The sequence below is a fragment of the Diplotaxodon limnothrissa genome, linkage group LG6, assembly GCF_057381915.1.
Source record: "Diplotaxodon limnothrissa isolate DT_005_m linkage group LG6, D_limnothrissa_male_GT1.1, whole genome shotgun sequence".
NCBI classification, from domain to species: Eukaryota; Metazoa; Chordata; class Actinopteri; order Cichliformes; family Cichlidae; genus Diplotaxodon; species Diplotaxodon limnothrissa.
In genome coordinates this window covers 43922900-43948307 of record NC_140601.1, presented here as the reverse complement: position 1 = coordinate 43948307, position 25408 = coordinate 43922900, and the positions used below count along the sequence as shown (strand labels likewise).

The 25408-nt window shown below is 45.6% G+C and overlaps 1 protein-coding gene across 1 annotated transcript; it reads left to right on the top strand.

Moving 5' to 3' along the window:
- Positions 1-22827, top strand: LOC146631348 (phosphofurin acidic cluster sorting protein 1-like). Its single transcript, XM_085355291.1, has 24 exons — positions 1-155; positions 3463-3550; positions 3621-3710; positions 3807-3932; positions 4103-4265; positions 4735-4826; positions 5098-5181; positions 5261-5320; positions 5779-5930; positions 6103-6178; positions 6325-6381; positions 8454-8542; positions 8634-8766; positions 10344-10448; positions 10555-10655; positions 10824-10978; positions 17989-18099; positions 18356-18458; positions 19156-19198; positions 20269-20314; positions 20397-20490; positions 20573-20760; positions 20837-20947; positions 22715-22827. Exons 1-24 carry the CDS (start codon positions 1-3, stop codon positions 22825-22827), a joined length of 2535 nt encoding a protein of 844 aa, XP_085211417.1.
- Positions 22828-25408: the final 2581 nt, after the last annotated feature.

Here is a 25408-nt window from a genome sequence, read left to right as displayed (position 1 = left end):
ATGGCGGCGGCTGTGGACCGAGGAGGACTCCGGTGGTCCACCGACACGTCAGCGGGGACCGAGGCTGCCGGGGAGCCAGACGGTCGCGGCCCGGTGCCCATGAACCTTTTCGCTACCTGGGAGATCGACCGGTCCTCCCCGAGCTGCGTGCCCAGGTAAGAGGATCGATGCCCGGGCAGAGAGGAGAGGACGACGGGCTTCTACACAGCACCTGTTTGTTCTGTGTGTGTGTAAATGTTTTCATGTGTGATCAGTAAAGATGCAGCAGGTGCGTTCAGGTGAGTCTGGGGAACTCGAGCCTCTGTGCCTGTAATTACTGATGAATGATGATCTTTATCATTTCCATGAACCTGCTCATGCAGAAGTCCAGACTTGGTTCCTGTTGTTTTAGTTTGTGTTCATTTTTAGTTTCAGTCCAGTCAGAGGTGTTTGTACAGCGTGTGACTGTGGACGCTCACAGGGATCCTGCTGCTGCTGAGAGCTGTTCTGTCTGCAGTTTGTTAAACCTGAATTGGCAGTGTGAGTTTCTCAGAGGTCTGTGGGTGTTTTATGATCGCACACACCCTGGCATTGTGCTGTATACCTTATTATTAAGACTGATGCCCTTCAACCTGCTGATGCGTGCAGGTGAAGCCCGTCCAGTTGTTTTGTCGGTGATGGTTGTAAAACACCGTGTTTGCACAGTAACGTGAAACTCTCCTTTTAAACTGATCAGGTGCAACAGAAGGGAGAGCAGGGCTGTGCCTGCTGTCATTCAGCAGTTCATCCACAGGATGACAGGATGGTTTCAGACTTCCTGGTTCAAAGAGAAGCTGCTCCTCCTCACTGTCCCGCAATGCTCAGGGGTTTCACCTGGTTCTGGCTTATCAGCGGTGTTAAGACCAGAGACACCTGCAAGGTCATGACCTCAGTGATTACATCAGCTTTCAGCAGCCAATTAGAAGTGGACAAAAATTCCTGATGACAGCCGATTAGCGTTCGTTCTCTCTGATCGCCACCTGCCTGTTTCCGGGCAGATTAGCAACATGTTCGTGCAGGGGTTAAGGAAGCCAAGCAGTCAGTGTTAATCCTCTTAAATGTCCTGTTGACTCAGGAAGCAGCGAAGATTAAAGCAAGTCATGCATCACCTCCAAACAGGTGCAAATAATACCTGAAATAATGATTTTAAAGGAAATCTTCTTCATTATCTCGGCAGATATTAAACTCTGCGGTCTCATCAGAGTGATCAACACTCCAACACCGACTGAACCCGGATCAGTCAGTGATCACAGTCACTGCAGCCTGGCCTCACTGCTCCGCTGTTCTGAGGTCAGTCTGGAGTAAAGACTTGCGGAGCCTCCATCAAAATTTTCTCCAGATCTCCAGATTCATGAACTGGAGCTTTGTCCTGGAAAACTGACGATGTGGAGCCAAGTGAGAAATTTGTGGGTTAATTCAGAGGTTTTCCCACACAGAGCTGTTTGGTTTAAAACTCATTTCCTGCGTGTTGAACTCGCATAACTATGCATGTGACCAATAAAGGATCTTGAATCTCGAGATGAGAGCGATCGATGTGTTTGTCTTCATGCAGAGCAGCTTTTAAATGATGAACTCTCCTCATCATCACGCTGCTCTGTTACAGTGACCCTCATCGCTGTGCCTGAGTTTAAGCATCTGATCAAAGATAACAGCGCCACCATCAGGTCGGCATGTGAACGTAGAAGGACAAGTAACCTGTTACAGACTGGGGCCTGTGCTGGCGCGTGCCCTCTGTCGAGGCTGACGTTTTTCAGGAGCTGAGAGCGTCACTGTCAGTTTTATGTACAACAGTCGTAGGCTAAAGCTTAACGCACCAAATAAGTGGAAAGTGAGGGTAAAACACACGAAACAAACAAGTCATCCACCCTCACAGGCACATTAAAAACAGAAGCTATCCTTCACACAAAGTTTGGATCTATTTTTCACCGCCTACGTGGCAAACAGTGGCCGTGTATCAGATTTGGTGTTACACATCACTGTCTTTGCACGAATGAGAAGGAAATGTGTGAATCTTCGTCCTCAGCAGCAGAGCCAGCCTTCTGTCCTCGGGAGGGCGGATCAGAGCTCAGGTGGCACTGTTAGCAGGATTAGCAGGATTAGCTCCTGCTGGCCGGCGTTGACAGGAAGCTGCAGCCTACAGGACGAGTCCCAGCATGACCTCGCAGTAATGAGGTCTCAGGAGGTCAGCCTCTCACACTCAGCTCCCTCAGGACTCAGCTCTATTAAACACGTCCACCTCACTGCTGAAGGGAAGCTGAGGAGGTTAAACAGGCCCCGCCTCCACGATGCGTCAGGAATACACGACTGGAATATTTGAAGTGATGGATCTCCGGGTCAAACATGGCCAGAGTGTAAAAGAAGGAGATAAATGAAGGTGAGGTGAATCACACGGCTCTGGATGCTCAGTTTAAGATGCTTTTTTGTCCTTCATGATTTTTTTTAGTCAGCAGAGTCACAAATTTATTTCATTCCAGCATAAAAACCTCGATAATCAGCCCCAGAGTGTGATATTTACTGATAATTACTGATATTTTCTGGGGTGTCTGTAGCTCAGGTGGTTGAGCAGGTTGGTGGTTCGATCCCCTGCCAAATTTCCTTGGGCAGCCCCATGTTGCTCTCCGATGCATCCTTGGATGCATTTGAGAGGCTTTCAGCCAAGAACTGATTCTGTTTTCAGTTTGTTTTCTTAGCAAACACACTTTGGCTGCTGCCCCTCTGATGGCTTCTGGACAACGGCAATAAGAAGGGAGGGGCCTTTTGGGGAGCAACAGATTAAGTATGGTAAATGGCCCGTGTTTGTACAGCGCTTTACTAGTCCCTAAGGACCCCAAAGCGCTTCACACATTCAGTCATTCACCCATCCACACACACATTCACACACTGGTGATGGCAGCTACATTGTAGCCACAGCCACCCTGGGGCGCACTGACAGAGGCGAAATAAAAAAACTTGTGTTGGAAACCATCTAAAGCTTTAGCAGCTAATTTAGAAGAAAAAAAACAGACTAGCTTTCATCTCCACGTGGACAGAGAGAGGCGCTGGTGTGACAGACAGGAGGCCGAGCAGGACGGACGTGAGCCAATCAGATGGAGCTGAGGCTGAGAGAGGAGGGAGGGTGGATGTTGGACAAAGGATAATGAAGACAGAGCTGCCAGGCAGGATGAGAAGAGGAAGACCTCAGAGGAGGTTCATGGATGTAGTGAAGACCAACATGCAGACGGTTGGCAAGAGGAATTGCTTGTGATTGTCTTCAAACTGCTTGCCCGTAATAATCTGCTGAAACTTTAGTTGCTGAGTTTCCACCGACTTTGAAGCTGGAGTAAGTTTAGCTGCAGGTGCTGATCAGACTTGTGCTGTGATCTCGTCTGTAGGCTGTCAGTCTGTTCACACTTGCTGCTGTTTGTGTTGACAGTGAAGCTGCTTCCTGTTTGCTGTGCTCTGCAGGCTCTGCATTCTGACCGTGAAGAAGCTGAAGGTTCTGAGGGAGCTGGACAGAGAGCTCAGCTCCGTCATCATCGCTGTAAAAATCCAGGTGAGATTCTGGCAGTCGCCGGCCTGACACTCACCTGTGCTGTCGATCTGACCCTGGATCTGTGTCTCAGGGCTCTAAGCGGACGTTGAGATCCAACGAGTACCTTCCTCCTCCCGACGGCCTCATGGAAACAGACCTGGAGCTCACCTTCTCCCTGCAGGTTGCACATTTAACAAAAATTCCCTTCTCAGCATGAAGAACCACACAGATCGCACACTGCCCCCTGTCTCTGATGTAAAATTGTGTGTGTATGCAGTATCTTCACTTCCTGAAGCGAGATGTGAACCGTCTGCATGTGATGTTGCAGAGGAGGAAGAGGTACAAGAACCGAACCATCCTGGGCTACAAAACCCTCGCAGTGGGTGTTGTCAACATGGCCGAGGTACGACAGGAAGCTCTGCTGCATCGGGAACTCTCGCCACAGCGTGTAGCACGTTTAGCTCAAAGATCTCCCCGTCAGCAAAATTACACCACAAGATTTTGTTTCTCCAGCAGCCGTCGTCAGATCTGTGAGATGGGACGGAAAAGTTTAAAAATGTGTGTGTGTCCCAGGTGATGCAGCGTCCAACAGATGGTGCCCACATACTCGGTCTCCATAGCAACCTGAAGGATGCTTCTGTGCGTGCGGCGGAACTGAGCGTTCATACTCTCTGCAGCCATCCAATAGAAATAGAGGACACAACTGGTCACCATGGCAACAAGGGCAAGGCCTCAGGTAGGAGGACAGAGAGTCTGACCATCCCTGCATCAGGTACTTGTTATAAACTGGCTACTGATTGGTCAGACATAGAGTAATAGAGTACATGTAAAGGCACAACACACACATTTTTGTTTTCATATCTTAGTGAGGACACCTAGCTGACACAATGTTTTCCCGAGCCCCTCACCCTCACCATCGCCTAACTGTGGCTCGTGGGGACGGGCACTTTGTCCCCATCAGTATTGTAACATCCCAGTTTTCAAATGTACACACACACTCACAGCAGTCTGTGATGATGTCACTGCTGAGAGCTGTGACATCACTCTGTAAATGAAACACACATCAGGTCACCTGTTCACAGAAAATGGCTGCAGGTGTCGCTACTGCCACAAAATGAGCTGTGTGTGTGTGTGTGTGTGTGTGTGTGTGTGTGTGTGTGTGTGTGTGTGTGTGTGTGTGTGTGTGTGTGTGTGTGTGCAAACAGACCGCTCTCCTGATGTGGAGAACTACTGGGAGGACGATGACGACAGCTTCTCCTCTGAACAGGAAGGAAGTGACGACGCAGTCTTGCCTCAGGTGACCTCACCTTTATATCTTATAAAGCAGCTCTGGGTACAGCATGAAGTCAGTTAAACTTCGGGGATATGGATGTGGTTCAGTAACAGAGGCTTTGGTGTTCATGAAATCAACAACAGGTGTACGAGAGGAGCAACAGTGGGTCCACGCTGCTCTCTTTTTCTGATTATTGTATTTTGTGCGCAGGCTATGAAACCACGACTTTCACTTTGAGCATTTGTGGAGGATTTCACTGAAACAAATGCTCGATGAGCCTCTTTTTTCCCCTCAGGACATGTTTGATGATGACGAGGATGTCCGGGGAAAGATTAAGACGTCTCACAGGAAAATGATGCGAACATCCTCGCTGACTCAGGTAAGGACCAATCAGAGCAGCTGATGGTTGAGGGGCCGAAGCTGTCTTTTTCACTTTTCTTCTGTTTTCTGTCATTCAGCAGCCGAACTTTAAGCAGAAGTTTGTGGCTCTGCTAAAGAGATTCAAAGTCAGTGATGAGGTTGGTACTCACCTTCATTACCTTCAAACTCCATCTGGAGGAACTTCAGGTAGAGCTGTTTATTTTAAACTGGTGTCCCGGTGACAGTCGCCCGTTCTGGTTAGAACTTTGTAGGAACAGTTAAGTTGTGCAGGGTTTCTGGTTTGGTGTCCTCAGGATCAGCTCTCTGCTTCCTTGGACCTCTGGGACTTCATCAGAACTGCTGTCAGCGTCCTTGTACTGGTTCTTCTTGACGTTTCCAGCTCGATATTTTGTCAGAAAATCCTTCAGTAACAATACTGAGTGAAGAACCCAGGATCAGAGTTGAAAAAGACTTTTTATTGTCGACTGAGTAACTGAATCAAACACAGCTTTGCTGCTGACATCAGTGAAAATAAAACCATAACCTGGTTTGTAGGACATGAGTTGTAAAAAGTAGGACCTCTGTTTCGTGACCCCAATTGGCTCGTTTCCTGCAGGTTCTGGACTCGGACCCCGTGGGTCAGAGTCAGGAGGCCGAGGAGAACCTGGACCTCCTGTACGACAGCCTGGAAGTTTACAACCCGAGCGACAGCGGCCCTGAGCTGGATGACAACGACAGCATCCAGAGCACTCCCAAACCCAAGCTCAGGTGAGCCTGAAACACACCTGTCTGCGTTCACAGCTCGTCAAGCTGGACAGGAAGTTTGACCTCCAGTCAAAATGTTAGTCAAACATATTTGTGTGTTTTTAGTGTCCCATCGCAATTCTGAGTCTATCTGAGGTGTGAGGTGGTGACTATGCTGGCTGTTTTCCACCCGCAGGCCGTTCTTCGAGGACGTCTCTCAGTCGAGCTCTCAGACTGAGATCGGGAGTCAGCAGAGAGAACGGACTGCAGCCGTGAGTGAAACACAGCATCATCATGTGAACATCCAGAACCTGAAGCTCCTGTCAGGAGACATCGGTGTATGATGGATGCAGCTTTAGAAGCTGTGTCGCCCCCTGCAGATCAAGCTGTGTAACTGCATCCTGCTGTTGTTACACAGGCGGCAGATCTACGAGGAGACTCTGGGGAGGTGAAAGGAGAGGAGACCGGGCCGAGGGTGAATCTGAAACACACACACACAAAGACACACACACTTGTTATATTCAATTCAATTTTATCCCTAGAAATCACTACAGCAGTCGTCTCAAGGTTCTTTATATTGTAAGGTAGAGCCTACGATAATCCATGCAGAGAAAAACCCATCAATCATATGACCCCCTATGAGCAAGTACGGAGCCCTGCAAGGGACATGGCAGGAAAAAAATGAAGGTAAACTTTTGCAAAACTTTTGCGAGATCTCGCAAAACATCAAACTGGTGGGTAACAGACGTCTCCGAAAACGTCGGAGCACTTTTGCAAATATGTGGTGTCTTGATAAAGCGAGCAGATATTTGAGGTTTACACAGCTGCATTCTCGCCTGAAAATATGCTACACATTTATTTTGTGACCATTTGTGAGTGATAATAGTAATATTTAAACTAAGTAGCTGCTGCCATTGTTGGGAACTGGAATTGACTGGGCCGCGCTATGAATTCTGGGATAGGTGACGAGCCAGGCGACGAAGGCAGTCCCAATTCGAAGGCTGCTCCAAATGCATCCTTCGTGGCCCAACCTATCCTTTCCAACAATGGCAGCAGCTACTTAGTTTTAATATTACTCTTATCACTCACAAATGGTCACAAAATAAACTTGTAAGATATTTTCGGGCTGTGTAAACTTCAAATATCTGTCTATATTTGCAAAAGTGCTCCGACGTTTTCAGAGACGTCTTACCCACCAGCTCAAAGTTCATCTTCATTTTTCTTCCTCCCATGTCCCTCGCGGGTCTCCGTAAGCAAGCACTTTGGTGACATTGGGGAGGAAAAACTCCCTTTTAACAGGAAGAAACCTCCAGCAGAACCAGGCTCAGGGAGGGGCGGGGCCATCTGCTGTGATTGGTTGGGATGAGAGAAGGAAGACAGGATAAAGACATGCTGTGGAAGAGAGACTGAGATGAATAATAATTGGAAATAAATGATCTGAATTTCAGGAGCGGGGCCACGCCTCCAAACACGTCCCTTCCAGTTCTTGTCTATATACACATCCCCAGCTCTACAACTTGTCCGTTCTTGTTTTCGTGGAAACACCTTTCGAGAAAGTCTTTAACACAGCTTATCTTACACGAGTAACATAATCTTACTCACCCTTCCATTTGCTTACAATCGCGTCCGTCAGCACCTCAGATGAAGGACTACACAGCTCTGCTTCATCGGTTTCACTCCCAGCAATCCAAGAAACGCAAACACTCTGAATGTCATGGCGGCGCTTCAAAGAGACCAAATGCTGCTCTGGAAAACCTTCTAGCATTTTTCTTGCCAGCCAATAATCCGGTCTGCTACGTCGATCCATCTCCTTTTATCTGAACTCTGTCGTGCACAAAATTCCTCAAGGCATCCCTTCACTTCTCATGTGCTTTCACATGATGCTAGTGATTCAAGATTCAACCTTCTTTACTCACCACATGTACTTGTATAACTATGCATGTGACGAATAAAGAATCTTGAGTCTTGAATCACTAGCATCATTTAAACCCTCCCCCCTTGACACAGAATTCAAAACAACTCTCCAAGCGAAGGCTTTCAGTTCAACCAGCCCTTCCAAGACTGCTCACCATCACCTCTCTTTGTTTCAGAAATCAACACAGTCGTTATCGCTACCTTACCCAAAGTAAATTAATCAGCCGAGCACCCCCTCTCCATCTTCTACTCCAAGACGAGCTCACGTAAGAGTTTACGAGCCATCAAGCCGTTAACTCAAGTAATGAAGCTCTGACAGTGACAACATGTGTCCTACATATTTGTTTAATATGTGCGTTGAAGGACATGTCCTGGTCAAAAATGACTCCAAGGTTCCTCACAGTGTTACTGGAGGCCAAGGTAATGCCATCCAGAGTAAGAATCTGGTTAGATACCATATTTCTAAGATTCTCAGGGCCGAGTACAAAAACCTCAATTTGATCTGAATGAAGAAGCAGAAAGTTAGCGGCCATCCAGGTCTTTATGTCTTTAAGACATTCCTGCAGTTTAACTCATTGGTGTGTGTTATCTGGCTTCATGGACAGATAAAGTTCTTCTTCTTGTTTTCCACAGAAACCGGAAGATGATGTTGCCATGGGAACAGACACAGGCCCAGCTGCCAAACTATGTAAAACAGAGTCTCAGACACACATGTCACCAAGGTATACACACACACACACGTAATGTTTGAGCTCCTACAGGTATGAACAGCTGTGTAAAAACGCCTCATACACCTGTGTGCTCCTCCTGCAGTAACACGGGAAGTCAGTCGTCTCGCCACACGTGGATCATCGCTATGAAGGACAGACAGAACTCGAGAGGCATGGACCGAACGAGCAGCATCGACAGTGGGACATCGTCTGATTGCAGGATACCTGCTCCACAGGTGAGAAAGCGTCAGTTCCAGGGGTTTAAGCCTCTTTTTATTAGTAGCTAGTCGGATCGATTTTTAGCACCTTCTCAGCCGGGAAAGGTGATCCGAGCAGAGACTAAAATGTGATGTCATCAGCCTGCATGCTACCAATTGCACTTGGTAATATTGCACATCAGGGATACAGGGCGAAAGTTACCATTGTGTATGGGATGTGTGTGTCTGTCTGCACGTGTGTGGTCATCTGTAAAGTCTTTGTTGTAGAGTCTGACAGCTGACGGAAGGAAAGACCTCCGATGTCCATAACTTGGATGTTCAGTGGTTGCAGTGGGGGATGTTTGTGCCTGTGGAAGCCTACCACCAGCTCCTTGGTTTTACTGGTGTTGATCTGGAGGTAGTTCGGCTGGCACCAGTCCACAAAGTCCTGGGTCAGTCCTCTGTATCCTTGTCCATCAGTGATGGGCCGCCTGCAGTCGTCAGAGAACTTCTGCAGGAAGCAGTGGGTGGAATTGTGGGAGACGTCCGCAGTGTAGATGGTGAAGAGGAACGGAGCCAGAACCGTTCCCCGTGGGGCCCTGTACTGCAGACGACCCTGTCCAACACACAGCCCTGAGTCCTCACATACTGTGGTCGGTCGGGGAGGTAGTCCAGAATCCATGTGGGAGCTGTGGGACTCTCCCCAGCCTCAGGTTCAGGTTGAAGAGGTGCTCCATCACCCCACACAGGACCTGACAACCCTTGAGCTGAGTACCTGAGTACTGGATTGTAGTGGAAAACCAGTCAATTCCAGTCGAGTGGTGCCCAGTCGATCCACGCAGGCACTAATGGAAAAGGGGCCTTAGTGTCAGCAGGAACATGTTCCACCACCAGGTGTCAGTGTTGCTCCTGTTTTGGTGTTAAAATCACTGATGCTGCATGCCGTCACCTCATTATCTGTGTGTGTGTGCGACGTCACTGTGCCATCCGCCTCCTTTTCATCCATACAGAAAATTGCAGATGTGTACACTGCTCTCAGAAATGTAACACTTTGAAACACGTCAGGTCTCAATGGGAAAGATCGTGCTGGATATCTCTGATGTCGACGAGTAACATGTTAGGAATGAAAGGATGCCGTGTTGTTTGATGGCCTGCAGAGGGTCAGATTCAGGTTCAGGGTCAGAGTGAACTGTCTGTCTTACCTGTATTTCTTTAGCTGGGACCACATCCTGTTGTCACGCCGTTTCTCGTGATAATGGCGGATGGCGTGAGGATGAATTGAGGCTCCGTTTTGGGGCCCTCAGAGGAGACTGGTGTTAGCTTCCGGGCTGGGCAGATGTGCATTTACTAATGAGAAGTGAATGAATTGAAAAAAGGATGTTGGTCGGGCACCAAAACGAGAAAACACAGTTTAAAGTGCAGGGGCGGTCACAGATAGACAGCGAACCAGGAGGGGGGTGTTTGAGGTCTGGCCCCCCTACTGAAATTCAGATAACTTATCTCCAAGTGAAAGATAGACACAGTCGCTGTACCGATTCACGTTTGGGGCCTCAAGTGGGCACTAGAGGAACTGCAGTACTTCATATCTGATACTAAAGACTGGTGCTTGTTTTTAGGTAGCTAGAAAGTCGGTTTTGGATCAGCTGAACCACATCCTGTTCTCTGATGATCAGATACCTGACTCCATTATCCTGATCAACACCACAGACTGGCAGGGACAGGTACGCATCCTTTTTCTGTCTTTCAGGGGTTTGAATCAAGCTGAGTTCAGTTTCTATGATCGTTCAGAGCCCAACGTGTCTTTGTGTCTGCGCTGTCCCTCCTTAGTATCTCTCTGAGGTTCTCTTCGATCAGCCAATCGTCTGCACTGTTTCAACGGCTGATGTTCAGGCCGCCTTCAGCGCCATCATCGGACGCATCCAGAGATTGTAAGAACATCCGTACTTTTATTCTGCACAGACATCAGTGTTTGAATCTGGCTGAGCTCTGAATCCTGTCCTGCATACTTACGTCAAAAAATTCATTTGATTATAAACAAGTTTGCATACATATATGTATGAATATATATTCTCTCTGACCTGAATCCGTTTCTGCAGCTGTAACTGCAACTCGCAGACTCCGCCCACCATGAAGGTGGCAGTGGGAGGAGATCAGAGCTACCTGACCACAGTGCTCTGCTGCTTCGTCGAGCAGCTGGCCAGCAAGACGTCTGATTGGTTGAGCTACATCCGCTTTCTCATCATCCCTATTGGTGCGCCTATCACACACACACACACACACACACACACACACACACGAAACATACACACATTTCACTAAATCATTGTCTCAGTTGCGATGAGAGTACCGTCTGGAGACGCCAGTATTTGTTCTATATCTACTGATCATTTGGTTTTTGTATTTGTTCAGCGTAAAAGTTGGGTGAAAATGACATTTTCTTCATTTTTGTTACAAATAATTTAATTGTAACAAGTATTGTGCAGTTGTTAGTTTGCAGATTTATTAAATATATATCATTCAGAAATACTGTCACGGCCCTGAGTGTGACGACTCAGCATTTTGTATTTCTTTATATTATTCGATGTTCTTGTTTATTCTGTTATGTCTTTTGTTGAGGTTTGCCATTTGTTTGGCTTCTGTTCTGTGCTCACACTTCTCTGTGTTCCCTCTGTCTGTGTGGTGTCACTCACCGTCTGCTCGTGAATCTGTTAAGTTCAGTGTCTTGTCGGGTTCTGTGTCTGTGAGTTTCCTGTTTTATTCTGAAGGTCTCTGTCTCATGTGAGTGTTGTCAGCCTTACGTCTGTGTCTCGTCAGCCAAATTTCACCCAATCTACTTATTCATAAACGTGACAATTTGCAGTGTTTTGAAAGGAGCATTGTGTTCCCCTCCTGTATCCCATCCCACGATTACTCCTGTGAGTATTTAAGCCCCGTGTGTTCTTTCCCTGCATCATCCTCTGTCTCCCTGCATCAAGGTTTGCGTTTGCTTCGTTTTCCCAGTTCTGTTTCCGCCACCCTCACCTTTGTTATATGTTCACTCTCCATTACAGTTTTTCTCAGTTGCTTTGGTACTTCATCAAAAAGAAAAGTCAGTTGCTCAAAATAAGTAGTCAATGCTTCAAAAGCAAGTCCCTTAATCAAAACAGATGATATATTCATCAAAAGCAAGTACTTATATCAAAGTGTCAGGGCTGTCACAATTACAAGTCATCACACCAGCACCTTTGGTCACAAAATCAAATGGTTTGAACATGTTCTCATTGTGACGGAGTTCTTTGTAGGTGCTTCCCAATGACATGTCAAGTCTGGACAGCATGCACGGCATGTTGAAAACCAGAAATTGTAAAGGAAAATCAAGACACTTCCTCTGCACTCTTGATAATATTTAATTGAAACTGTTCACAGCTTTGTGCAACTGGGGAAATACAGCAAATCAAACATTTTACAGCAAACAAACTCACTTAGACAGTAAACCTTACTGCAGTAGTCATGAAACAAAAACCTGAAAAACAGACACTGCTGCATATCAATCATTGATATCTAGACGCTCCCGTCTGTCTGCCCACATATTTGCATCAACATCGCAGCGAATGTCAGCTCTATCGATGCATCGGGGAAAGCATCTTCTGGAGTGTCGAATCCACCTTCTGCAGGACTCTGCTGTGATGTCATCACAAGCTGCATCCATAGCTGCTAGCAGGGTCATTTGGGTATGTGGATGCCTGTCATATACCCTCCACCTCCAGGAAGAGAAAAACTCCTCAATTGGATTTAGGAATGGAGTGTAAGGAGGAAGAAACTCCATAAGCATCCTGTCGTGTGCTGCAAACCACTGCCTGACTACAGCAGAGTGATGGAAGCTAACATTATCCCAAACCACTGCATACATTGTCCGATTGTCACCAGGATCATCCCTTTCATTTTGTGGGATTAGGGCCCGATAAAGAGCGTCCAGAAAAGCCAACAGGTGTTGTGTATTGTATGCACCAATACGAGGAATATGGGTGTGAACGCCATTTTCTGAGATTGCTGCACACATTGTAATATTACCTCCTCGTTGGCCTGGGACATCAATGGTGGCTCTTTCGTCCACGCCGTCTGCCTTTTGTGAGATTGAATCCAGCTTCGTCAAGATATACAAACGTGTGCAGGGGTTCCCTGGCCTCCAATTCCAGGATACGCTATCCAAAGGATGAGAATAAAAAAGTCTGTAATGGTGCATTTGGCACAACAGATTGTACAGTTTGAACTGTGAATAGGATTACAGTAACATGCATAAATGTAAGTGCAGTACATGGCCTAAACTTTTACAGTAAACAGAGGTACATATGCAAACATGTTTTACCTGTACATACTGGTGACGGAGCTCCTTCACTGTTCCGTTCAAATGGTACTTTGCACAATTGCTTCATGGACATTTCATTCCGTCTGAGGACTCTGTCTATGGTGGGCATTGATATTGACTGAATATTTCCAAAGATGGTGTCATCTTCTACGACAGCTCTTTGTATTTCTCTCAGTCTCAAAGCGTTGTTTGCAGCCACCATTGCACAAATTCTTTCCTCTTGCTGTGGAGTCAAAAGTGGACCTCTTCCACCTCTCCTAGGTTGTCTGGCAGTCCTTTTTGAGATGCAGATGAAAAAACACAAACATAAATAAACGCAAACATGCTTACAGTAATGGTTACAGGACTATCATTCTAAACTCCTTTCTTTACAGCATTACTGTATTGTACCACAGCACACTATGCCACACCTGGGCCAAGTCTGCGCTTCAGTTACACTACGTCTATATGTAAAGATCTATAAGGTCATGTCCTAATGCAAATCTCCTGTATGACTATGAAAGTGCAGAGCAAATTAGTTTGTGCTGAATAACTACATTACAGTATGCTCACCTGTTTTCCCGACGAAATGTCTGAATAATAGAACTTACAGTAGTTCTCCCAACATTTGGCTGCACCCTTCGACCAGCCTCGGCCATTGTGAGGCCATGGTTTATCACATGACCCACAAGTGTTGCCCTGATTTCGTCAGGAACGTGTCTATGTGGTTGGCCTCTTCTTGCCCGGTTTTGTCCTCGTCCTCCACCGATCCTCACCCCTCTTCCACAAGGCTGACGTTAAATGTTCTGCAGTTTTGTAGATTCAGTATGCACCTCATGCCAATCCTGGTTTACATTATATATATACTTGTAGAGCAGGGGATACTGTAACGCGATTCACCTGTGACTGGGTAGAAGACTGAAGGACCCGTCCCATCCTGGCAACAAACTGTTCCAACTTCTGCAATCTGGTAGAAGGTTCCGCATCTTCCGGGCAAGGACAGAGAGACTCAAGAGGAGCTTCTATCCCCAAGCCATCCGTGCCCTAAACACACACACCCGCCCTCTCACATCATCTATAATTGACTGAGACAGGACTCTTCCAGACACTAAACCAAGGCACAATGTACATTTCAATTCCTTTAATTTTAAATATGTTTATATTGTCTATCCTGTAAAATAGTCAGATGTCTATTCATATTAATGTACAGAATTCACCTGCTTGCTGCTACTACTGCACATTCACCCAATGTGTGTGTATATATATATATATATATATATATATATATATGTTCTTCCTCTACACCCCCCCAATTTTTTTGCACATGTCGAGGAGCGTGTCAGGCTACATTTCACTGTGTGTTATACTTGTATAACTATGCATGTGACAAATAAAGAACCTTGAACCTTGAACCTTGAAGAGGCTTTTCATTGGTTGCAAGTAAGAGTAACACACACCAATTTTCATTAGTGTGAGATAAGGTTCACCTGAGAAAAGTAATTTATGGAGATTTTCATGGAAACTCCTTAAAAATAGGGTTTTCAAAATGGGTGTACAAATTGTTTGACAAGATGTTCAACAATTTTGAGTGCACTGACACAAGCAATGAAATGAAGACTATTAGTTGTAAGGACAATGACTATTCAGCCGGTACAAGTATAAATAATTGTGACATTCATGATAAAAGCAAGGAGATGGCACGGTGGTTAGCACTGTTGCCGCACAGCAAGAAGGTCCTGAGTTCAATTCCAACATCAGGCCGGGGTCTTTCTGTGTGGAGTTTGCATGTTTTCCCCGTGTTTGCGTGGGTTCTCTCCGGGTACTCCGGCTTCCTCCCACCGTCCAAAGACATGCAGCTTGTGGGGATAGGTTAATTGGATAATCCAAATTGTCACTAGGTGTGAATGTGAGTGTGAATGGTTGTCTGTCCCTGTGTGTTGGCCCTGCGACAGACTGGCGACCTGTCCAGGGTGTACCCCGCCTCTCGCCCTATGACAGCTGGGATAGGCTCCAGCGCCCCCCGCGACCCTGAAAAGGATAAGCGGAAGCGAATGGATGGATGGATGATAAAAGCAAGGAGATAGTGATGAATAGCAAGTCAAAAGTGACCATTCTTTAGATATTTGTACTTACTCAACTGCTTCATGTCCAAAGGCATTTGCCTTGAACATGAAACCGCCACAAGGTTGTGCCAAAACGACTACATGTTGTGGAGGTTGAACTAACTATTGTGCAAAGTTTAATTCTGTTATGAGAAATGCACCAAAGCAACTGAGAAAAACTGTAATAAAGCTCCTTCATATCAGTAGTGCCTGAGTCTTGGGTTTGCCCTGCTAACCATGACAAATACACCATTCTTTAACAATGTGAAGTTTTTATTACTGTGTGCTCAAATGTGGGACTTATATTTATTTATCTTAGCTGTCATGGTTTTGACTGGCACGTATTTTAGATGCTCCAGAGCAGTCAGTGTTTCCAGGAAGTGTGCTCCTCTTACTGTGAATGTGCCAAAGTAATCAGTGTTCACCAAACTGCTTTAAAACAAAGAAATGGTTTCTCTTTATCCACAGTAACATCTCTATGTGGAGAAAACAGAGAGAAGTGAACCATTATTTCTATAATAATGTTTTGAGTCTTAATGTGACGGTTTAAAAGCAGTTGCTTGGACAGGTGAAGTCACAGACGATTTAATAAAGCAGCTCCTCAAAGCCTTTTTACATCTCATTGGACTCACGGCTCCTTCGTCCTGTTCATTCAGGTGTTCAGAAAATATCTTCTGAAAGCACACAGTGCATGCAGCAGTGAATACAGACACAGAGATTGTTCATAAAGGATCCCCTCGCAGGAGTTGATAGAGACAAAAATATGCAAATCACTTTGGAAGAACTGACCTTTAAATCCAAAAAGCCAATCCTGTAAGTCACAGTGCTGGGACCAGTATATTTCTATCATTTATGTGAGGCTAATAAAAGCTTGCATTTATTTTAGAGATGAAAGCCATTCATCCAAAACCAGAGCTGCTGTTTGATGAGCTTCCATATTACAGGTTTATACGTGACTGTAACATCCTGGAGGAAATACAATTATTGCTTGTGTAACTCGATGCGTTTCTTTCACAACCTACAGACGTGTTAGGACAGGGAGCTGCTGTCGATGGTGCATCAACCCAGGTCAAAACATCTGGACACAAACATGTGGAGTCACGATGACTAATGTCCCAAATACACAGTACAAAACTCTCAGTTTGACACACAATCCGGTCGTTAAGTGATGACGTGACGAATCCTACTTCCGGGTCTAAAGTAGTCTGCGTTTAATATGGCTTTTGTGTTGTTAACATGTTTAATGTTTTGTATTTTCTTCTATTTGATCTCAAAAAGCTCCTAAAACAGTCAGTGATCACTGTTGACCTCCCTCGGCTTTTATTACCGCTAATCATTTATTTAAGCTCAGTTTTTAAACCCTTAGGATGTAACTACAGCCCAGCCCATGCAGCAGTATATGAATGACTAACCTCGTATTGTGGATGGATTATCTCAGTTGTTCTCCTGGCTGAAGTTTGGTCCTTTTACAGCATCCTGCCATGCGATTACATTTGTTCCTGACCACCGAGAACACTCACGTTAACTTTTATCGAGTGGAAAAAAAGTTAGCTTGTTTATATTATGCTAACATAGCTGTGTCGCTAGCGGTCACGTAGCACATCATTATATACCAGCTAGCCCAACTTCAGTAACCCTACAAACGTCAGTGCTGTTTAGTTTTCTGTCTTCATTTATGCTGGAAGTGATAACAGAGCTGTACGTTTGAATTTGTTTCCAAAACCCCGCAGTCAGGACATGCTATATTGTATTTAGATAGAAGCTAGCGAGCTAACTCCCTGCTAACTTCTAACTCCGTTAAATGTCATAAATTCCGTTTTCATGGATGCCTGGATGTTAAACTCAATTGTTACACCTGGTAGAGCAGAACGCTGATCATTTTATTAAAGATGAAAGACTTTAGACAGTTTTTCAACTCTCAGTAATGCCATAGTGATCGTTTGATATATGGACCTGCAGCGGAGTTTAGACCCAGACACGGCTAGTGACGTCAGACTGAACAACCGGATACCAGACAAAGGATGTTCTGGTGTTCCAGCCTGAAACCCCTGCACAGGCATCTCTGCTGATAGCTGCATGCGTGCTGCATGGTCCTGGACGCCTGTTCAGAGTGTCTGGCAGAGGATATGTCAAGACCTAAGTCCAAAGAGGAGACTTGACTCCGACTCGGACCGTCCCGTCTCGTTCCTTTTCTGTGTGTCTGTTGTCGATTGAGTGGATGACCGGTCACAGCATGCAGATGGTGCTGTGGGGTGTTGTCATTGCGGGCCCTGGATCCACTATTCCCCGCCGTGGTGGGCTGTGGGGAATAGGGGTGCTGGTCTTATCCCAGTGCAGGTGCAGCAGTTGGTGACCCAGTGCACTTTTCTACTTGTGCTCTAACCCTTTCTTACATTCTGTTTCCTTTTTTTCATTTTCACCACCATTCATTCATTCACTCTCCATCTCTCTATGTTTATACTTGATAAAAAATTGTATTGAAATCAGAGACATTTGATCAGAAAGTGTTTTAAATTTGTCAGGTTACAGATGGAGTGACCTACATTCCTTCTTTTGACCAATGACCCCGACATGGATCAGTGAGCAGGTGCTTCATGTGTTGAGTTTTGGGTAAAGACCTGAAGCTTCTTACATCCTTTCCCCTGACACAGTGAGAACTTTACTCGTACCAGCTGCGTTTCCAGTAGCTGCTGGTGAAAGCTTAAAGATCCACAGCTCTCTTTAGATCTGAGTAGAGCTCCTTAAAGCTATGTAGAGTTCATGTGAGGCAGCTCATTAGGCTGGTGGACAGCATGTTTTGGCTCATGAACCTTCCTCTAATGCGTTTCTCTGCAGGAGTCCACCCGCTGGCCAAGTACCTGTCTTCCCTGGATGGGAAGTTCAGCGGTTTGTTCATGGACGCCGGCTGGAGGGAGCTGTTTGGACGCCCGGAGCCGCCTCCTCTCGGTAGGTTTCCTCACAATTATTGCAGCCTGACATCTTAGCAGCAGTTTAATGAGCTGGTTTCAGTAAAACAAGCATTTATATGAGATGAGACTCTGTCGTTTGGCCTCTTCTTTGTGTCATTTACTGGTTGAAGCATGCTGCTCTGGCTGAGAGTAGCTCTGTCTCTTCAAACGCACAAACACAAATCCAACCTCTCCAAGTGTTTTTTGGACCCAGGATAAAAACCACAGGATGTGATGTGGTTTGTTTCTGACAGATCCTGTGGGTGTAGCCAGTCGGGTTTCTCAGTATTTGGCCGGAGCGGCTGTTTCTCACCTGTGTCCGATCTCCGAGGCCATGCTGACCTGCAAACACAAGAGGTATGTTCCCCTCAGCATCAGGATCTGACTGGAGAGTAGGGAATGCTTATCAAACACTTCAGTCACTTCCTCTTTGTGTTTGTTGCACAAATATAGTTTTTCTCCTTTGCTGTAAACCTCCACCACTCAAGTTCTGACCCCTGTAATGGTTCTGCCTTCGGTCTGCTTTCGATTGCTGGACACTTGGTGCCACTGAGCAAAGCCGTGTTGAAGGAAAGCGCCGCAGCACAGCTGGTACTTTGTCGCTCTGAACCCGTTTATTTGTGGTTAAAATCCTCCCAGCTGTTCAGAACAATGCGTCCCAAGCAGAAGCCACGCCATGCTGGCGGTAGAATTCAGCGTGTACCAGTGTAATAATGTTTTTCTGACAGAGCGCGACGATAACTAAATAAAAACTTGCAGTATTGCATTATTGTACATAGGTTTGAGTGTCCTTCATCTTTCTTAACTCTTACGTTTCTGTATTCTTCTGTACAGTAAGGTGAGAAACAGTATTCCTATTCTCCTGTACGTGCTGCCAATTGGCAATAAAAACCTTTAACGCACTGAGAGCTGAACGCTTCCTGTTTGCTTTTCAGTCAGGACCAAATCACAGCAGCACCCAGTGGCCATCGTAGAAACTGCAGCAAGAGAAACTTTCATTTATAACGAAACGATCTTCTCACTGTTATCGGTTTATTTTGCTCTTGCTCCACAGCCCCGACGATGACTCCTGCCAGAAGTTTCTTCCTTTTATCGGGGTAAGAAATGCTGCTGTGCTCCTGCGTGTTCCTGTATGACACATTCAACGGCAAACACGTCGGGTCACGGTATAGCAGTATAAATACAAAGACAGTGCAAAACCTTCAATTAACAGGAAGTGGTCCAAAAAAAGTCTTTAAACTGATAAATGGATTTGTTTCATAAAGTTTCACAGCGACCTGCATCAGTTTCTTTTAACTGTCTGTAAGCTGAGGATGCTGCTGGATGTTAAAGCTGGATTTCAGCTGCTCAGCAGGTCACACTTTTGGTTTTGCAATGCTTTCTACCCCCTCAGCTGTAAAAGGCTGATTGGGTGTGCTCGTCCCCCGCAGGGTGGGTGACCGGATGGTGTGGACTACCACAGGTGTATCTACTATTTTCAAACAGGTGACAGGTGTGTGCTGCAGGTGCAGTCTTTAGAACAGCATGGTTGAAAATGGAGGGCAGCACGGTGGCACGGTGGTTAGCACTGTTGCCGCACAGCAAGAAGGTCTTGAGTTAAATTCCAACATCAGGCCGGGGTCTTTCTGTGTGGAGTTTGCATGTTCTCCCCGTGTTTGCGTGGGTTCTCTCCGGGTACTCCGGCTTCCTCCCACCATCCAAAGACATGCAGCTTGTGGGGATAGGTTAATTGGATAATCCAAATTGTCACTAGGTGTGAATGTGAGTGTGAATGGTTGTCTGTCCCTGTGTGTTGGCCCTGCGACAGACTGGCGACCTGTCCAGGGTGTACCCTGCCTCTCGCCCTATGACAGCTGGGATAGGCTCCAGCGCCCCCCGCGACCCTGAAAAGGATAAGCGGAAGCGAATGAATGGATGGATGGATGGTTGAAAATGGTGAATGGACTGTAGCGCTTTTCTTCTCTGCTTGAGCACTGTGCTTTCAACTATCGTCTGCTGAACTAAGAGCTGATGGCAGCTTACATCTGCAGCTCTGGTTCAGCATTGATGGACCAACGTTACACCTGCCACGTGCGCTAACGTGCTAACGTACAGCAGCAGGGACGTAAAGCATATTCTGGAGTGACAGGTATGTGACGGACATAACTGTTTGTGTGCCTGTTCTCAGCTGGTGAAGGTCGGCATCGTGGAGCAGAACTTCATGTCCACCTCAGGTATGCCTGCCCCCCCTCCCCATGCCCTTTGACCTCTGACAGCCTCTGATGTCTGTTAAATATTCCTCTTGCTCCTCCACAGTGGACTCTGATGACATCATACTTGGATCTCCTCCCTCCCAATCAGGAGCACCGATCAACATCACCTCGACACCTCCTCCCTCCCCCTCCACCAGGTACTTCCTGCCCGCAGCTTTTTCCCAGACGAACGCCGTTCCTCTGTGATCAGAGTCATGATCCTCCTTTTTTTCTGTGCAGCTGTCCCACAGAGGTGATGGGACTGCAGGTGGACTACTGGAGCAGCCAGGGTGGAGGAGGAGAGCGGAAGAAGGAAATCGGGATGAAGAACACGCTGAAGAGCAACTTCCGCTGTCTGCAGGTGTCGAGGCTCAGCGGAGGAGAGCTGATGAGCATGACGGTGGTGATGAAGGAGAAGAACAAGAAAGGTGAGGAAGAGGAGGATGAAGTTTGAGGTGGAGATGAAGGTGTTGATGAAGGTGATAATGAACGTGTGTTTCTCAGTCATATTTCTCAGTAAGAAGGCAAAGGAGAAGGAGGCGGAGTCAAGGAGTCAGCTGATTGAAGGAATCAGCAGGTTGATCTGTACCTCCAAACACCAACACACACTCAGAGGTGCGCACACACACACACACAGACACACACAGACACGCACACACACACAGACACACACACACACAGACACACACACACACACGCACACACACACACACACACACACACACAGACACGCACGCACACACACACACACACACACACACACACACACACACACAGACTTAAGAAGCACAGACTTGGCATTACCTTGGCCTCCAGTAACGCTGTGAGGAACCTTGGAGTCATGTTTGACCAGGACATGTCCTTCAACACACATATTAAACAAATATGTAAGACTGCTTTCTTCCATTTGTGCAACATCTCTAAAGTTAGAAATATCCTGTCTCAGAGTGACGCTGAAAAACTAGTTCATGCATTTATTACTTCCAGGCTGGACGACTGTAATTCATTATTATCAGGAAGTCCTAAAAACTCCCTGAAAAGCCTTCAGCTGATCCAAAATGCTGCAGCAAGAGTCCTGACAGGGACTAGAAAGAGAGAGCAGATTTCTCCTGTTTTGGCTTCCTGTTAAATCCAGAATTCAAAATGCTGCTCCTCACATACAAGGTCTTAAATAATCAGGCCCCATCTTATCTTAATGACCTTGTAGTAACATATGGGATGCTCAATTAATCGAATTTTAATCTCGATTACGATCTGGGCTTTCAACGATCATTAAAAATGACTGAGCCGATTATTAGCCCCTCCCTCGTGCTTTACTCTCGCGCTGCTCCGTGTGGCAAATCGAGCGCACCTCTCTGCATTTCGAACACGTGTCACAACAATTAAGAGCAGCGGTCTCCAACCTTTTTTGTGCCACTGACCGGTTTATGCCCGACAATATTTTCATGGACCGGCCTTTAACGTGTCGCGGATAAATACAACAAAATAAAACCAGTACTGGTACCGAAAAAAAGAAGATTTATTCATAACACATGTGAAAAGACCCAGGAAAACAGATAAAAAGATAAAAACTATAACAAAATAACGCTCAAAACCGATAAAAACCCTGAAAACTATACATTTCACACCTGAGCCTCAACTCTCGTGGCCCGGTACCAAACGACTCACGGACCAGTACCGGTCCGAGGCCCGGGGGTTGGGGACCGCTGATTAAGAGGACCCGAGAGAAGCTCGGAAAGCTAAGCAGAAGTTATTTGGAGAGGAGAGTGACTGCCGTTGGTTGAAAAGAGGTAAAAAACTTCAGTGGTGTGGAAACATTATGGGCTCGCGGAGTCAGACGTGGGTCAAGTAGACACAGTGTGTAAACTTTGCTACAGTGTCGTAGCTGCACCACAGAGCAACACTGCAAAGTTCACTAAACATAGATGTTTACATTTTTCATTTATTTCTTATATTGCAAACATTTGCACTGTTATCAGTATTTGCACACTGTTTTATATTATTTTTTGACAGTCTTTAAAGTCATTATTCAACACATTGTTATTGTTAAATAAATATCGTCAAATAATCGAGATCTCAATTTCAGTGAAAATAATCATGATTGTCATTTTTGCCATAATCGAGCAGCTCTAGTACTATATCACCCTATTAGAGCACTTGGCTCTCGCTCTGCAGGCCTACTTGTTGTTCCTAGAGTATTTAAAAGTAGAATGGGAGGCAGAGCCTTCAGTTTTCAGGCCCCTCTTCTGTGGAACCAGCTTCCAGTTTGGATTCAGGAGACAGACACTATCTCTACTTTCAAGATTACAGTGTAGAGCACTTTGAGGTGACTTTGATTTGGCGCTGCATGACTTGAACTGAATTCCTCCTTGTGTCTCTCAGTGTCCGTCGACGGCGTGGAGTGGAATGACGTAAAGTTTTTCCAGCTGGCAGCTCAGTGGCCGACACACGTCAAACACTTTCCTGTTGGAATCTTTGGATACAACAAACCCTGACCTTGCTCGCTCTCATCGTTGTCCGGATCACATGACCTCCCTGCGGACGCATCGTGTTGAGCTGCTGGTCATGATGGGCAGTAAACCTGTAACCCCTCCTCGTCCTCTCAGTGTCAGCAGAGCAGCAGAAACCTTGTTTGCCTTTTTCTCTCACATCATGTTGGAGTAGAAATACTTGTACCTCATCAGAAAGTTTTTTATGTGATGGATGTGTCTGACACGGAGTAAGTAATGCGCACATGTTTGTCCTGTATTAATATTAATGTTAATAATAGCATCTTTTATATATGGCTCAGATGAGTTGGTTAATTGGATTTTTAAGGAGTAGTCTTTCAGTGGAACTCATTAAAATTGGCCAGAGCCTCTGTTTGAAGTGACTCTGAACATTTCTGTAACAAAAACACAGAGAAAAAGATCCCAGAGGGGACATAGGGTCCACAAAGAGACAAAAACAGCAGAGACAGCTACAAACATGCAAAACCAACGGTGTGGTGTGACTGTTTTAACCCTGTGAGGTCTGTCATCAAAGGTGCGAACAGCCAGGAACCCTTAGAGAAAGCTTTGTTGGAAAAGCTTGAATAGTTTTATATTCATGTCAGTTACAGTTACATAAACTTTATTTTGTGTCTTCAGAGAACTTTTTAACAAACAAAACCAAAAGTTTCACATTCTGATTCCTCAGAGAGCTAATGGTCATATAGAACCAACAGTCCTCAAAGCTCAGCCTTTAACCTTGTGTCATCGGTGTTTGTGTTTTTTTCCGATGTTTGTGTCAGCAGTTTGTCATACAGTAGAGCTTTAACCCTTCACAGGGACGTTGGTTTTGTAAAATATCAATAAACACACCTGAAATTGTTGCTTTTCTCTTACCTAGCTCCCTAACTGTGAGCTATCGATGCACCTGTCAGGTTTACATCGCAGCCCTCGTTTAGTATAATACATGTATAATATTGTAGTATCATTTATAATATTCTGCTCTTTGTTGACATGAAATTGATGCCTTGGATTTGAGCAGACATTTCTGTGATCCAGTCAAAGAGGAGAACGATTTACTGACACTCTACTTTAATACTTGAAACAAAGACACTGCATTATGAAGACGCAACTAATGTTTACATCACCCAAGCAGCCAATCACATGACAGAATTTTGTCTTTGCTAACAGATTTCTGTCATCGGTGTAGGAACTCACACTCAAGCATACATCGTTATTTCCTCAGTGTTTGACTCCACTGAAGCAGCAGCTCAGGTCCAACTCAAGCCAGCTGCTGTTCACAGCATCTCTGATTAAACTCTCCCTTTATTCAAACTCAGTGCAGATATTAATGTAGGTGCAACACTACCCTCTGAGTCACCTAAAACACTAAAAGTCACTCCGGTTCTCCTTAATCGCCACGGCTACTCGTGATGTGGTTTAAAGTCCATGCACGTCAAAATTAAATAGTTTACATTAGACATCGCTGAAAGGTTCGGATGGATTTTTTACATGGTTGGGAGGTATGTGAGAATGAAAGTAGTCACCATTGCTCAGCAGCCAGAGAACAGTTCAATATGGACACCAGAGTCAGTCAGTTTCAGTTCTCAGGGTTCCACTAGAACCTTCAGGGATCCTTCACAGCAGAAGAGAGTCCATCGGGTACTGTCGGAGCCTTTAGAAAGCCATCAAAGAGGTTTTGAGCCTCTCACTGAGGGTTTGCAAATATGTGACCCCAACCATGTGACGCTTACTTGTCTGCCATTTTGGATCATGGTGATACTGTAGAATCAGGTGAATAGTACTCAGGTCACACAGGCCTAGAGAGCGGCTGCAACCATCTGTTTGTGAGGGAAACTGCAGTATTAAACCACTGGTTGTAAGTTGTTGCTGGAGGCTGATGGCAGTTGTCGTGGTCTTATTACTTTAAAGGCAAACTTTCTGAACTTCCAGTGGGTGTTGCTGGGAATTTGCAAGGATTTGAAGACAAATGTGAAAAACTACATTTCCCCATGGCAACCTGGTAGCAACCAAAGCAATCACTCTGAGTTTTCTGGTGCAAACCTTTTTTTGCATCTAATTTCACCCAGTGAGAGGCAGAAATCACCAGCAACCACTGCAAATCAGTCAGGAAATAGACATTTTCCCACAGCAACCAGTGGTTGTATCACGTCTGATGTGGCAGACAGCTCTCGAGCAATGTGCACATGGCGTCACATGAGAAACTTCTGTACCTTTAGTAGAACCTTAAAGAACTCCGATATTCAGAGATAGGTGAAAAAAGAACAAACAAAACTTTTTAGAAACCTGTTGAAATGTTCATCAATCTAAACTTTCAGACAAGTAACAAATTATAGAAACTGCTAAGTCACTAGATTTTATTCAAACCCTTAAAAAAGCCACCCAGTATGATTGTAACCCCAACCCATTCAAGATGTTTTTTAAAATGTATTTTATTTTGTTTTATGTGCCTGTTCATGATCATGATCGTGAAGAATGTGAACTGAACTACAGCGAATCCATTCAGGTCAATCCCTCTTATAACCTTTAGATATGCAGCAAATGTTTGACAATAGCCCACTGGTATATGCAGCAACCTAGAATCCAA